Source organism: Artibeus jamaicensis, unplaced genomic scaffold, assembly GCF_021234435.1.
Source record: "Artibeus jamaicensis isolate MK-2021 breed Jamaican fruit bat unplaced genomic scaffold, CSHL_Jam_final contig_923, whole genome shotgun sequence".
In the NCBI taxonomy this organism is placed as follows: Eukaryota; Metazoa; Chordata; class Mammalia; order Chiroptera; family Phyllostomidae; genus Artibeus; species Artibeus jamaicensis.
The window spans coordinates 3,006,922-3,023,555 of NW_026522014.1; the positions used below are offsets into that span (position 1 = coordinate 3,006,922).

Here is a 16,634-nt window from a genome sequence, read left to right on the forward strand (position 1 = left end):
TATATTTTGCCTGTTTATTACATTCAACCTCCGAGATACACACAGAAATAATTTCCTTTGCAGTTAGCGATGAGCTTGTCAAGGATGACAAGGAATTAGAAACATAGTTAATGTCTCCCCTAACTTTTGTTTTTGGGAGTACTTGTTCCTAGGAGGCCCCAAACAGGAGGAAGAAGAGTGCTGGCAGTCGGACCCCTGGCGGGTGGGGCAGGGACAGGTCATTTCAGAAGCCGCCTCTCAGCAACCTCAGGAAAGGCAGCGATGGGAAGGACTGTGTGAACTACTAGTTAGATACCTGCTTTTAGGCAGTTCTTAAAAAGAATTCTAAACTAAGACATGTTGGACAAGGCAGTGATGAGAAGCACACTTACATCACCCCAGACCACTTATCATCCCCTCCCTGATCATCATAGCCACCATTTAAATAGCGTTTTAGTATTTTACAAACACTTTCATGTAATAGCTGATCTTTCATGTTGAAAGCCATCCTTGTCTCGCCCTCACTGATTTTCCTAGGGCTTTGATCTCATCTATTTCTTGTTGATTCCCTTCTGTTTCCATCTTCCAGTCACTTTTCTTTGGCCTTTTGTTTTCTTTTTTGCAACTTTCATTATTGCAATGATTTCTGAGTTTTCCCTGAGCTCTTGAGATCACATAATTGGCACAGAATACATAATTAAAGAATTCCTGGAAAAAAGAATCAATCTCTAATTGTCTTAGAAATTTCCATTTAGAGGACACATTACCACCTTAAAGCCTGAAACCAACTTACTGTCTTAAAATAACTCCCTTTTTTGATGTGTAAGGGTAGGCAGAACTAATGTTTATTGAGCGACTATCATGTGTAATGCACTTTCCAATGCATTGTGTATCTCTTATAACGATCCTGTGAAATAGGTGACTTAATGAAAAAACAGTGAGTGAAGAATGGAGATTTGAACCCTGGCCACGTAACTCACGCCTCAGTAGGTGCTAAGTCACTTAGCCCCTCTCGGTTCAAGTGTTTTAACCGGTCAAGCGGGCCCTCAATGATGACAAATCCAGCCAGAGATCCAGCACAGGATCTGAACTGATGAGGGATGAGCAAAAAGCATTGCAAACTCAGAAAAATCAATGACAATAGATTTATAACTAATCATTTTGAAACTGCAGTCATTTATCTTATTTGTCTAAAGCAAGTTTGGAAATAATACAAATATGTTAGCTTTTCCTAATTTTGCTTGGAATCTGAGTTTTCAGGATCATCTCTCAGGTTCTATGCAAAAATATGAGACTTGAATAAAGAAGCAACACCGGTAATTAATTCATTTCATTAAAAATTTATTTTTCGAGCTCATAAATGAGTTAAATTCTAAAATAGTAGCGATACAGAATATTTAAGGACATTTTATTATTTCTTTCTACTCAACATTCCACCTTTGTCTTGCTTTCTGTAAACAAATATACTGGGTTAAAGCAACAATACTCTTAGCCCCAAATTCCATGCTGAGCAGTTTCCATTATCTCTTTTGAGCACATAGTAAAGCAGAGGCAATTAGTTATTCTTGAACATGTTATGTTCATTCGGAGCTTGGCAATTGCATTGGCTTCACATTATTCTCTCACAAATGATAACCAAACGGCCTAAGCTAAAACCATAAAACTTTTACACCAAGTCAGCGGTACACATAAAGTTAACATAACTATAGCATTAGACATTTGTTTGACACCGCACTAGAAATGTGCCAAAATAAGCTTTATTAAAGAATGAGGCTCTTGGGGGAAGAGGAGTCACATCATCAAAAATTATCAGAAAAAACTACAGGTAAAAAGAAACCCGCTTACGATTTCACCCAGTAGAAAAGGAAAGGGGAGTATATCATCAGGGTCGATGTCAGTTCAGGAATATACATTGATCGTTCCACCACAGACTCGTCCACCACCCCAAGGGCTCCGCACCAGGCTCTCCTGGCATTCTATCATTCCACCACTGCATTTCTCTACATGGAAAATAAACCCACATGTATGGTGGCAACAGAATGCTGTACTGCTATTTAATCTGACAGTCAACAGAAGAAAAACAATTGTTAGGGCCAGACTAACTTTTGGCCATTTCACTACCCCTGACAATAGGAGCAAAAATGAGTCATTAACAAACAATATTCAAAGAGCACTGTATTATCTAAGGTGATTTATAAAACAAGTAAAATTTAGTCATCTTCAATGAAAAAAGCCATAGTATTTCAAAATTAGGAATGTTTTGATGATTTTTTTTTTTTACCAAAGTAGTACTCCAAAGTCACTTAGGTTGGAACAAACCCCAAACTCACAACTTACTGGCATCACCTCTGTTTAATAATCCAATAAATGACAAAAAAGACAAACAATGAAAACAGCATCATATAGCACAGCAGCTTTGTTTGGCTCCCTCTGGATAAAATTTTCAGTTTTTCCATAGTTTTACCTAGAAATCCAGTTGTAGAATCAAACTGTGAATCCTATAAAAACAAAATAAATTTTAACATTTAAATTCTAATACTCTACACATGCACATTTAAGTAACTGGATATATTGTTATTAGGATACATTTTTCATGACATTTTTAGTGTTTAATCAACTCAGGAGCCTTTTTATAACTTGGGTAATCAGCCTGATTACTCCATGCAAAACTGAGTAATTCTCTCAATGAATAAAAAGCTCTGTCATTACCCAATAAACACTTCTTTTAGCCCCAGAGTGATTCAAAAGTCCCAAACAATTTATGTCTTATTCCAATTATGTGGATTAAAAAGACATTAACAATCAAGCAGTTTGTCTACTATCGTACAGGTTTTTCCCCATTTTGGGGAGGAGAGTGATCAAACCATTTTACTGAGGGCCTTTGGTGGAGGTTGAAGGGCTGGGAGGACAACAAGATCTGACCCTCCCGCCTGGCCAGGACCTCCCCAGCTCGGCACTGCAGGACATCGGTCTTTAACCACGTTTTTGCTGCTCTCCAGTCAAACGGTTATGCTTCCAGGTACAGCAATTCATCCAAAATGTCATATGGTTGTTTAGCAGTTAAATGTACCTTTACTTTTAAGACCCTTTCATTTAAATAGCTGCCTTTAATGTAGAGTCTATCAAAAGTTATGAGAGTATTATGTAGAAGCGGTAAAAGTTAGTAAAAACTACAAGCACAGATGCGGAAAACTACCACGTTAAAACATAGCTGTTCAAGTCCTGATGATGAGGACTAGGAATGGATTAGACCCGCACTTTCCCAGGAAACTCAACGTCCTGAGATGTAAAGGCCCGGGGTTAGCACAAGTCTTTGCACTGCCTGGGTTCCAGGGAGCTCAAGTACTTTATGCATCTGTGGTCCTCAGCAGGTTATGTATCAGAATCACTTGTGATGCTTTTTTAAAAATGCACATACCTAGGTCCTTCCCCCTGAAACTCTGGATGAGAACAGAGTGAGAACCAGGCATCGGAATCTTCAGACAGCCCCCCACGGGACTCTAATGTTAGTGCAGCCTTCACAGGAGCACGGCCATCAGTGCTGGTCTCAGTTTTGAATAGGACAATTTTATTTATTTTTAAAATATATATTTTATCCATTATACCATTACAATTGTCTTTCCACCCCTTCATTCCTCTCCACCCTGCACACCCCATGCCCCCACATTCCCTCCCTTTAGTTCATGTCCATGTGTCACAAGTTCTTTAGCTTCTACATTTCCCATACTATTCTTGCCCTCCCCCAGTTGATTTTCTCCCCACCATCTATGCTACTTATTCTCTGTACCTTCTCCGCTTCCCCTCCTCCGACTCCCCTGTTGCTAACCCTCCAAGTGATCTCCATTTCTGTGGATCTGCTCCTGATCTAGCTGTCCTCTTAGTTTGCTTTTGTTTTAGGCATGGTTGTTGATGAATGGGACAATTTTAAAAGCATGTGATAAAACTGGAGAAAGCCTGGACAAGTTTGGTATCCAAAGTAAACACTAAAGAATGAAAAGAGGCTTGCAGAAGAAAAGGTATATATTGCTGAGATTGTTTAGAGATAAGAGGTTTTACAATATTACTAGTTCAAATCCTACTGATTTGTTCACAAGTGATCCTTAGGATATCAAGCAAAAGAAAAACTAACAAGCAAGCAAAATATAACCAGGACAATGAAATTAAGAACAATCTGACAGTAACCAGAGGGGAGGTGGGAGGGGTTAATGCGGGGACGGAGAAGGGTTTTCAGGAACAACTGTAAAGAACACATGGACAAAACCAAGGGGGCTGTGGAATCAGGGGAGGGAGGTGGGGATGGCTGGGGAGGGGGTGACTAGTGAGGGCTAAATGCAGACAACTGTACTTTAACAATAAAATAATTTTTAAAAAAATGAAAAGGCCCTGCCTGGTGTAGCTCAGTGGATTGAGTGCGGGCCTGCACACCAGACAATTATGGTTCGATTCCCAGTCAGGGCACATACCGGGGTTGCAGGCCGGTTCCCTGCAGGGGACGCATGAAAGGCAACCATACATTGATGTTTCTCTCCCTCTCTCCTTCCCTTCTCTTCTAAAGATAAATAAATAAAATCTTTATAAAAAAATTAAAAAAGAAATAAGCTTATATTAAGTGTAAGACCTTTGGTTGACTGGAGGTACAGTACTTTTTGATTACTTAGTAGCCTATATCCATTCCGATATAGACTGAACACTCAAAACAGTCATTTGTTCTGAGTCTTCAACAGTGCTTCTACACACAGAACGAAAGCTACACTGACTTCCACTTCATCCTACTTATTTGTGTTAGGCAAGATAAAATTTGTAAAAATGTGGCAAAAATAACTTTGTACTTATTCCAAACCAATTAAATATAAATGGATTAAAATGATATTATTCCTGAGTAACAGACTGATAATATTAGATCAAATTTCTTACAGTTAAAATCTCACTTACCATTTCAGCTAAGAATTTATTTTGACTTTTAACTTCATGGCCTATTTCAATGGAAAGCTATAAAGAAGAAAGCACGTATTACTACTCATATAAAGTATTAGAAAACAAATACAATGCCATGTTAAACATACATATTTTCCCAAATAAACCTATATTCTAGATATAAAAAATATACTCTTCTGACACATTTTCACTGAAATTAATAGAAAATATATTTAGTTGTTCTACTCTTCCCCACCAAGAATATTGCTTCCCTATTCTTCATTTGGATTTCATCTTAATATCCAATTCCATTTTTTAATTTTGGTACATACTTCTGATTGTACCTTTGCATGCTTTTATCTTTCTTTTTGAAAATACTTGATTTGTAGAGAGAGGGTAAAGGAGGGAGAAAAAGAAGGCAACACCATCGGCTGCCTCTAGTAGGCACTCTGGCCAAGGGCGACACCCACAACCCGGGCACAAGTCCCAGGCAGGGACTGAAACACGACCTTTCACGCTGCGGGGAAATGCCCAACCAGCTGAGCCACACTGGTCAGGGCGTATCTGTCTTTATATCATGCACATAATAGCATTTAGCTGTATATTTCCTTCTTTATGCTTTTGAAGATTTATACAAGTACCTATGTTATCAATTCAAATTCAGATATGTGTTCAATATTCTCCTATTGAAATGTGATACTACTTTGACTATATGCCTAGATTGATTATTTCTTTAGATTCGAAAGGTATTTGTCTTTAAAAAATAACAAATTGAAAAAAATGTACAAGTTCGTGTTACCAACATTCTGAAGTTATGCTTAAATGAGGATGAGCCTAAAGAAATCTGTAATTATGTCTGCTGTTCAAACCAAAACTTATTAAATACCTTACATGACAAATTCATCACAGCCTCACTTCCAAGATAATTGAATAAACACAATCACAATTACTAAAAACCTTGGCAAACCACTGCAAATATTTTTCTCAGCTTATTTTGTGTGCAAAGAATGTGGGGATATTACTGACACAAAACCATACCAGAATTCTACAGATCATAATGTGAGATAATAAAGCAATTATAAAGCTCGACTGCCCAAATCACCTAACTACTTTCTATATTCCTGCCACGGAAAGAAATTTCCAAGGGAGAAAACCTTTCTTTTAACAAGGAGCCTAAATTATTAACATTAGAGGTTTTTTAAAAATCATTTCATTCTTAATTCCACTAAATGTTACATTTTCTGAATTATTAACATTATACAATATTGCTTAGTTCATGGATCAACTCCTTTTGATCTAGTAAGACTTTGAAAACAATACTCATTGTAGAATATAAGTCTCTAGGATGAATACAATTCCATTTTCCAACACTAGTGAAATACCAATTAAGTACTGGCAATATGAATTCTTCTAAATGCTTTATAAGTGTACAGCATTTTTATTATAATGCAGAATCAATCACACACAGTTAAAACCATTTTTCCTTTATTTAATACATTTAATTCAATACAACTGATAATTATACTGAAAACTGTGCAGAATATAAAATAAATACAACAGAAAACCCTACTTTGGTAAATTTCTTTCACATACAAATAATTCCAATGTAGATCACTATACAATAAGTGCTACAAAAATGGTACAAATGGTCCCACATGCGTAAGAGAAAGCTACTTTTGATGTGGGAATCAGGCAAAGCTTGGATGATGTAAGGGGCGCAATGAAGTGGAGCCTTGCAGATGGGCTCTCGCCTCCAGGCCTCGTGAGGAGGTGAGGACACCTCAGGCAGAGGGATGGCACAGTCTAAGATGCAGGAGCGGTGAAGTGACAGTATGCGCAGGACGGAGAGAGCACTCTAATTTGGCAGAAAGCACAAACCCTTTCTGAAAGTATAGGAGATGAGGTCTGAAAAGCTGTGGACAATCTTTAAAGGACCTATTCGACCAAACTACAGAGTGTGAACTTCATTTCTTACATTATGGGAGAGCCATGAAGTCTTCTGAGTGTAGGATGCAATTTCAAAAATACTCTTGCCCTGGCCAGGTGCTCAGTCCATTAAAGCGTCGTCCAGCATACCAAAAGATTGTGGGTTTGATTCCAGTCAGGGTACATCCCTACGTTGCAGGTTTGATCCCTGGCTGGGCCATGTACTGGAGGCAACCAATCCATGTTTCTCTCTCCCTCTTTCAAATCAATAAACATATCCATGGGTGAGGATTAAAAACAAAACAAAAACAAAAAATAAACAAACTAATCCTCTGAATGATGACTGTGGTGATCTATGCAGCTCAGACCAGAATGTGTAAAAAAAATAAGAACAGGGGCTTTCTAAATAGAAAACCAGGGGACAGTATTAGAAATAGTAAAGCAACAGGAGAAAGAAAGAAACATAGAGTTGGTGATTAATGTGAGGTAAAAGAAACATGAGGGACTAAGATTTGTAGCTCAGGAGACTGCTGGGGAGTGGAAGATGAACAACTCAGAGACGTGACCACCGGCAGCACACGGCATTTTAGATTTCACCACCAAAAAGAGCTGAAGTTTATAAAAGACAAGCAAATGTACCCTATATTTTGTTTGGCCACATTTTCAAAAATTCTACTCAAATCATGTCTAAATTTCGAGTGTACCTAACTGAACTAAACTATTGGGTAAATGAATTCCTTGTACAAGGCCAATAAAAATATGTAGTTTCTAAGTATATAATATATATGCATATAAATACACAAATTTCCAAGTACTTAATATGTCGTATACTTACAGACTTTATAGCAGTTACTTTGTGTCTCAGACTTTCAGTGAGTCTGTCATTTTCTTCTTCACAGGCACTATACCCACTATTAGCATAGCCATAGTTGCCAGGGGGTGCTCCTTCACCTGTAAGGATTGGCCACAAGGGCAGTTGTAGCCAAAAAAAAAAAAAGCCACTTTTGAAACCTTGATAAGAAAACAGAAAAGGACCCCTGGAGGGCATTGCAGACCACATATGTCTGTAATATTCACATTTCAGGGTAATTTTTAAAATTAATAAACCAAATAAAAAGCAGAACAATTCCCTCAATGCCCTCTCTTAAGCAAAGACTATTCAATTCAATTGAGTACACATTTCCCGATTGCTAATTGACTGCCCACACCACACTAAAATAAGCACCAATGCATAAGAATATTCAGGATAGCCCTGACTGGTGTAGCTCAGTAGATTGAGCACGGGCCTGCACACCAGACAATTGCGGTTCGATTCCCAGTCAGGGCACATGCCTGGGTTGCAGGCCGGTTCCCTGCAGGCCAGTTTCCAGCAGGGGATGCACGAAGGCAACCATACATTGATGTTTCTCTCCCTCTCTCCTTCCCTTCCCCTCTAAAGATAAACAAATAAAATCTTTAAAAAAATAAAAATAATATTCAGGACATATTTACTGCTCCATAGAACTACACACTTTGAAAAAGAGCTGAAAGTTGTGACACTTGACTCCCAAATGAAGAAGCCTGGCTATGAAGAGAAAGGGAGGGAGAGGATAATATAGCGGGAGGGAGCTCACGGCAGAGGGAGGGTCCTTTATTGGCGTCTTTCTCTTACATAGAAGAGAGCTGGAATAAGTTATGAATATAGGGGATCATTCATTCTTCAACAAATATTTAAGAAACCGGTGTCAGATCCATTGTTCTTTCTAGGTGCTACTTTTCAGAGCTCATCTTCTAAAGCACAGAATTGAGAACACAGGAATGTGGTCCCTGCCACTGCCTAATATAATACTCGATACTCATCGGGCAATCAAACAGGTGGAGTGAGCTGTGTACAGTGAATACTTAGATAAATGTGTTGGGGGAATGAGAGAGGAAAGTAGAGTTCAGGGTGCTACTTCGCCACATTTAAAAAATAACTGATACCCAAAGAAAAGGCTGTCTCTGAAGACCGGAGGAAACTGACTGCACAGGCTCCTAGGGGGAAACCATCCCGGCTGAGGCAACATACAGGAGTGGTTCCGACCCCTTCGGGGGTGTGCGAGAGCTCACCAGCCCAAGCTGCCCAGGGGATGCAGGATGGTTGGACTGCTCAAGAGTTGGAAGTGCACAGTGTTGGGCTGCAGATGCCCAGAACCCCAAGGGGTTAAGACTGCTTACCAAAAGAGTGGTTGAAGATATGGATTATGGGGTCCAGACTGGACAGGGCTTCAAGTAGTTTCAACAGAGGTCTGAGACTATGAAAGGGGTGATCCAGAAACCAGAGGTGTGGTAAACTCAAAGGGTCGGTGGAGTGGCAGTGAGTGTAACAGATGGAAGGACAGGAGGTAGCTGTCGGCACTGGTAGTTGAAAGATGGTTGAGGTGTGAATAAACTTTGTCAAGGCACAGCTAGAACTCATTTTCTCTAAAAAGCAAAACTCCCTCTTTCGAATTCTTACAGCTCTGGCTGTATCTAACACTAATACCACACTCCAGGCTACGCTCTAAGGGCAGAAACTAAATGTTCACTCATGGCCATCTGTCCCCCACAAATGTCTGCACACACATGCATGTATGTACATACACATACAGTAAGTTGTACATGAATGAGTAGAATCTCAAATCACTGTTATTTGACTTTGAACAGGCTTGCCTTTGTCCAAAAATGGAATTAAAAGCTTTTTTGATGGCAGACACAGTATCTCATAATTCGGTGTCCCTTGTACCTAATGAGTGTTTTATATGCGGTGGACACACAATCTCAAACCACCACAAAAAAAAAAAAGAAAAGAAAAAGAAAACTACACTCACAGAGAACAAAATGTTAAAGTATGTTCCAGAAGAGAAAGAGTTGCACTCCCCAAAAATTCCCTCAACTGTTGACACACTACCCACAAAGGTCTCCAAAGTGTTATTATGAAAGTGAAGAACATTTTGTGACTAAGCATAGTATTTCCCCCCACTCAATAAGTAATCATTTAAAAACGTATTCTCATTTCATCAATTAATGATATTCTGTACACTCTAATAAGGATCAAAGTCCTTAAAGAAAAGAGTATGTCTTCCTTTATCACTAAGGTTCTGAATGTACATTTGCCCAATAATTATCGACTGGTGGAATTTAATCCCTTGACAACTTCACCAAGGAATTTATTTCTAAATTAATAGCTATTCACTATTTCCTTCATTTTGCTCTTTTGCCTACCTTAATTTTAAAGTTCTATATGGTTCCATTTATTAAAAAGCAAAATTCTCATTTATCACCCAGCAATCTTACAATGCACATTTCTTCTGTTAAAGAGTTTCAGACTTCCCTCACACTATCACCCACCCCCAATAAAAAAAAGAAAAAATCAAATGAAATTCTAGGAGTTGCTGTTCCCAACTTAGCTCCCTTGTCTGAATCACTGCTATGAAAGTTGTAGGAAAGCTAGTAAGTGGCAAAGTCACCATCCTCAGTCTTTGTCCATTAGATACATGCCACTTCTTCTGGGTAGTTTCTATCAATAGCTGAACCACATCATTTAGGGATTCACGTGAAGTGTGACAGCCTCTCCACCTGAATAGCTTCAGATTCACTACTTATTCCAAGTTTAAAATTCCAGGTCGGTACACACTGATACTTAAAAGAAAAAAAAAAAAAACCACCCTGGCTGGTTTGGCTCAGTGGATTGAGTGCAGGCTTTGAAACAAAGGGTGACCAGTTTGATTCCCAGTCAGGGCACATGCCTGGGTTGCAGGCCAGGTCCCCAGTGGGAGCCATGTAAGAGGCAACCACACACTGATGTTTCTCTGCCGATGTTTCTCTCCCTCTCTTCCTCTCTCTCTAAAAATAAAATCTTAAAAACAAAACAAAAACAAGCAGCCGGCTTCACATAATACAAGTATAAATTATAGCAATGGACATCTATGTCATTACCCTTCCTCTCAACTGCAGGAGAGCTTAAAAGAAAAAGGCTCTATCCAGAAATTCTAATTTAATCAGTTTGAGATTGGGGGTGGGGTGGGGGTCCAGGTTGCAGTGCTTTAAAAGCTCTCCAGGTAATTCTAATTACCTGGACAATGAGGGCTGAGAATCACCACTTGTCAAGTTCTTTTCCTGCAATTTATCATGACGCACTGCTGAACAAGATATTCAAAGGGTCCAAAGAGCCTATGCATAAAATCCAAACTCCTTGGCCTGGCACTCAAAGATCTCCACAACGTGGTAGTTCTGGTTCTGTGTCTCCTACTTCAATCAAATTGGCTTGATCATAATACCTTGAACATATCATTCATAATTCTACTCCTACAACTTTTTGCGGGGAAGGGCAGGCAGTTCATCCTTCCAGCTGGAACTTACCTCCCCCACCCTCTATCTTCAAGTTCTAGTTCAAGTTCCTATGTCTCCACAAAGGAACTGCACTCCACTCCATCTCTGAAATCCTTAAACAATCACTATCTGTAGAACTTATCTGGCATTTGGATGCCACCTTGTACTATAACTTATCTTTGAATGTGTTCCTACTCCCCAACTAAATTGGAAGCTTTGGGGGGCACAAACGGCCACAGAGGACTGTATTCCTACAGCTCACTCAAGTACACAATAAATGTTTTTTGTTATTGGTAATGATACAAAGGAAAAACATTTAGGTATATAAAACTAAAGTTGCTCAAAATTAGTTATTTTTTCTCTACGATTTACCTGGTCAACTTTCCTATTGTGATCCGAGGATTCATAAAAACTGTATTTTTCAAAAGCCGTTTCTTATATACAATTTATTAATCAATGTACAATTCTAGAGTTACTGGCAACTCTCACTAACTTTAAATATGCCTGAGACTTTTGAAAAATATATTTTTCTTCTTCCCTCTTCTCATAACAACTGAAAAAAAGTAACATCTTTTTCTAACTATTTCATACAATTTTTCTCAGATACACTGTGTGCTCATTTAGCAGGGTTCTATTCTTTTCTTTCTTCTTTAAACTGTCTCCTAATAGAGAACTTCAGAATCAGAAAATGCTGTTTTAATAGCTGTGTATTATAATGGCCCACTACAAGTCCTTGTGCCTAACTTATTCCTGCTGGTTGGTGAACAAGCTAAGACAAAAGGTAGAGAAAAAATGCCAAGTCGCTAAGCATTACCACATTCTACTGTCTTAACGGTGGAATAAGGATCAGATAAGAAATGTTCTGGGTAAAGCGACCTCTGACCCTGGTGTTACATATCACGGACTTTAATATTAGTGACACGTATATTTACCTTTGTAACTCATTGTGACCATACTACTACTACTATTATTAGTGTGCTTCGCATGTAACACTTCAAATTTCACTTCTGAAGAAACTAACATCCAGGACCGGCAGAGAAGAAACAAAAGCCGGGCTTCGGGGAGTAAGCAGCTTCCATAATTATGCTCGGTGAGAGAATTAACACCAAAGCTTTGACTGCTGAGCTGGCACTTGCACATACTCCAGCCCCAAGTCCTGCACTACTCTCCAAATCCACCATCCAAACTTGGGACAGAACCAAACTTAAGGAAATCCCTAGGATCTGGGACAAATGAGGTGTTTTCTCTTGGCATCGCCTCCAAAGACCCCTCCATACATCCTGCTCTCTGGCTCAGTTTCCAGTGACAGAAACCCCGAGTCCCTGCGCCCAGCACCGCCAGTTCCGGGGCCCCCGAACTTCGAACCTCAGCCCTCTCCTTACCCAGGCCTGCACGCCTCATCCTGCAAGAAGAGGGAGGGAAAGGCGGGCAGAGGGGTGGGTGGAAAGGAGCCAGGGGTCACGCGCACCACGACTTCAGGACCAGGGCCCAGCAAAACTTCTTCCCCAAAAGCGCCACGACAGCGGATGAGTGTGAACACGCGCGGGATGATGACGTCACCCAGACGCTCATTGGCGCCCTGCAAGGCTGTTTGAATGGCATTCTGGGTAATGTAGTTCACCCCATGTGCGGGGCTTAGGGAAAGGGCGTGGTGTGAACGCGGCTCCGGGCTTCTGGAAGGCGGGTGGCGACTTTGGCTCTTAGCTGTCGGGCTCGCGCCCTCACTAGGGTTTTCTTTCAGTGTCAGGCCCGTTGTTTGACCTTCCCAGACCCTGAGAGGATGGTTAGCTTTTCTTGATTCCGCTTCTCACTTCCTCTCACCTCCAAAGTCTGTTCAGGGCAAGTCCAAGAAAAGTTGGACAATCAGTCCAAGAAAAGTTGGACAATCAGTCCAAGAAAAGTTGGACAATCAGTCCAAGTTTCTGATCGGTCACGTAAGAAATCTGAGACCACAGAGGGAAAGAAAGAACGCTGAGCAATTCGTGCCGGGTCACCCCGTAAACTTCCCGGTTACTGGATTGCTTGCATTTCTAGAAAGAGCTGTGGTATTATTTGTTAAGAGGCCCTAAGGACCCCTAAACTCCTTTGAGCTTTTTAACTTGTACAGGGGATACTGAAATACTCTTACACATAGTATTGATCCAATTTATTAAGATTTTAAAAGCTTGTTGGCCAGTCGGAGTGGTAGTGAGATCAAAGCTGGTCCTACAATTTCATTTTATTTCACAGGATTATCATGGGGAGTAAGGAAATAACGTTTTTTGTTGTTGAAAATAACGTTTGTTTTTGTTTCTTCAGTCTGACATACAGTGAAGTGCTCAAAGGGCACTGGGTGTTTTTGCAGTTTGGTTGCTGCTGAGTGACAGTGGAATATTCTTCATGCTAGAGATTTCTGAAAATGCCAACTCTGATCATTTTCCTCATAGTTTCCTAATATAAGCATTGACTCCAGCCGTTGCAGATAAATCTCTGCCTTTGGGTTGTTTTTGTACTTGAAAACAATTTTTAATAAAAGTTATTAACTTGGGAAATAAGCTTAATCCAATCGCGTTTTGAGAGAAAAGCTGTCTTCATAAAAATAAGCCAGCCTTCTCTTAAAATCAATGGAATTAAATGAAGATTGCATCAGGGACAATTATTGAAAAAAAAAAAAGCACGGAAGGCTCAGTAAGAAAAATGATAGCAAAGCTTCCTTTTTTTCCTTACAATCTATGAGTCTCTTCTTTTGTAAGAAGTACACATGTTCTGTAATCAAAACAGGTCAGAAGTCATCTTACTAAAGGAAGGCTTTTTGTTCTCACATAAATGCAACTTTTTAAAAGTTGAATGTTAAGTCTATCTAAACATTCTACTTAGATTATCTACGTGCTTATCCTCTTTATAAACTGCTTTCTTTACATGGCAGGGAGATATAAAGATAAAATACAGTTAAAAGAAAAAATAAAGTGTGTCAAGAATATGACACAAGACAGGCAAAGTTTATATTGAGCTTGTGAGCTAAAAATTGTGTATTGCTCCTGGTGTCAGTCTCAAATTAGGATGATGTCATTTATTTCATTCTTCTGCCTGGAGACCAGATTCCCACAACTGTCCCAGAATAAAAGCTGTAGCGCCATGTTTCTCTGATCCTCCAGTTTGATCCCTGTGGCAATCTCCTGGAAGAAAAAATGTGATTGGTCTAATGTGAGCAAGTGATCTGTGGCTAGGGGGTCCAATCAGTTGATGCTGAGTAATAGGAATTCTAGAACTCTGGGCAGAGCAGATTCTCTAAGAAGTGGCTGCAGAAGTAGGGGAGAATACTTGTCAGTACAGCAAAACATATGTACAGTTAGAGAACTTGCCTAAAAGTACCTGGTCTCTGCTCTGAGCCATGCACAAGTTTCATGGCATACCTTAGAAAAGGTACTAAAGGTGCTAAGGTGTTCAGTCGCATCACTGAGGGCTTTATCACTATCACAAACTGGCCATAAAAGTTAGGGTTTGTTAGTAAGGACAATAATTTGTGTTAACAACTCAGGCGAGTTTGGACCCATGACTTCACTCCTTCACTCGTTTTATGTCATTGAATTTTCTTCATTGGGGTTCGAAGACCATCTTCTGTTGGGAGCCAATGATAGAGATGGTCTTCTTCGAAGCACACGAGCATTCTGACCCTTCCTGTAGTGGAGGGTGAGTCCGAAGTTGTGACTTCCCAGATACATGGTTCCCATCCCCCTCATATCTCTTTAGTAGCCCATTGATTATCTACAGGTATTCTGAAATCAAATCACATTCCAACATTTTAATGAAATAGAGCATTTTATTAATTTTAAATTCTTTCATAGCAAGCTTTTTTTTTCTTTTCCATAGGAAGAGCATTTCTGGAATAAGAATGGCTATAATTTATACTTGACAGTTTTAAAGTAAATATCATCTTTGATTCATTTTTACCCACTTACAAAACTGCTTTTGCTAGATGGGACACATTACAAATTTGATTTCTTCTTTTCCCTAAGTAGTTTCTCCCCCTCTAAAATTCTCTTAAATAGAGCTCCAAGATCAAAAAGGTAGTTTAATCAGTGACTATTAGCAAGGAGTTGTGTGGGGAAAAAAGAACTCTTATAGAAAGAATTGTAAAATTGATTTCATAGGAGGAGGGGATGGAGAGTTTGCCACTGTAGCCCCAAGCCCCCAAACTTTATCCAGGTGTTAACGTGGCACTTCTGAGCACCTAGCATGGGTGCCTAATTCTGGGCTACTGGAAACTTTTATAGCTCAGTGAGAAAGCTTTGAAAAAATACTTTTAAATGATAATGTGTTAAGTAAACATTCATGCATGCTGATACACTCCTCTGAAATCTAGATTTTATTCCATTAAATGATAAATTTTTTTTCTGCACACAGGTGCCATCAATTAGAGGGACTGTGGACAATGACATCCATCACCCATGGGTGTGAATATTTTTATCTGGTGCCTTATCACTGTTCTTCAGAGAATAGAAAAAGAGGAGTTATGAAGAGGATTTTCTTCCACACAAGGTGGCTGGTGTCCTCCCTTAGTCCAACTGAAGAAGTAGATTTGATCTTCAGGTATGACATCATACCTCACTAATGTTCTACTGGGTGAAGGTTAACTTAACTGATGGAAAAGAGTACCTGACAGATTCTACTGTTAGTGAAATACTGGAATGGCTTGTCAAGCCTGTTGAAACATCTCTTTACCTGGAAGGTTTTAAGACAGGGTCAGTTCAAAATTTTCTCAATGTGGAGTGTGACTTAAGAGTTACTTCTAGGCAGCCCTCAGCAGATGTCAATCTCTGCTAACATCAGCACTTGTGTTTTCCCCTCCATTTCAAAGTCAGACTAGTGATTTGCTTATGCAGATGACGCCACAGTTGTAACTGAGTGAAAAGAGAATTGGATAAAAGAGAATTGGGACACACAGTGAGTAACCATAGACAGTGAGTAGCCATGTCATTTACCTGCAGACACCACTGACGTCCTAATCCATCATGATAGTCCTGGCCCCTTTCTTCATTTCCGGTAATGGAAATTTACTTCTACCATTCTTTGGGGCATTTCTCTTTGGATGTGTGAACATCATTTCAAACTCAGTAATCGTCTCTCTCAAACAGCCTGTCTTCCTGACTTTCTGTCCTTGTTAGTGATATAATTAAGGCTCAAAACCTCTGGGTCATTGTGAATTTTTCTCCCTTTGCCCATAATATCAAACCACCTGTCAAGCCTTCTTGACATGTCTTATTGATTTGCCCCTTTCTTTCCATTCCCAAATGAACAATATTGTTACAAGTTTCAAACACCTCAAATGTTGCTGGGGCCTCTTCAACTTTCTTGCTTTTAAGACCATTCCCCTGAAACATTCCAGAAGTCTGATCTTTTCTGATTACAATTTAATCTCGTTTAATGAATTCTCTGTGATCTGATGGAAATACACCGAATGTGGAAAAATAGCAGACATTTGAATCTTTGCAGCACTTTACAAAGTC

At 39.5% G+C, this 16,634-nt stretch overlaps 1 protein-coding gene across 2 annotated transcripts; it reads right to left on the minus strand.

The window, feature by feature from the left end:
• Positions 1 to 1,310: 1,310 nt before the first annotated feature.
• BET1 (Bet1 golgi vesicular membrane trafficking protein) lies at positions 1,311 to 12,681 on the minus strand. 2 transcript variants are annotated; one of them, XM_037142776.2, is made up of 4 exons: positions 12,531 to 12,681; positions 7,655 to 7,770; positions 4,912 to 4,968; positions 1,311 to 2,477 (listed from the first exon to the last, which is right to left on the minus strand). In XM_037142776.2, exons 1-4 carry the CDS (start codon positions 12,547 to 12,549, stop codon positions 2,322 to 2,324), a joined length of 348 nt encoding a protein of 115 aa, XP_036998671.1. In that variant the 5' UTR covers positions 12,550 to 12,681; the 3' UTR covers positions 1,311 to 2,321. The 2 variants fall into 2 exon arrangements, with proteins under 2 accessions (XP_036998671.1, XP_053511076.1); XM_053655101.1 differs by lacking the exon at positions 1,311 to 2,477 and adding an exon at positions 2,485 to 4,528.
• Between the last annotated feature and the right edge of the window lie 3,953 nt (positions 12,682 to 16,634).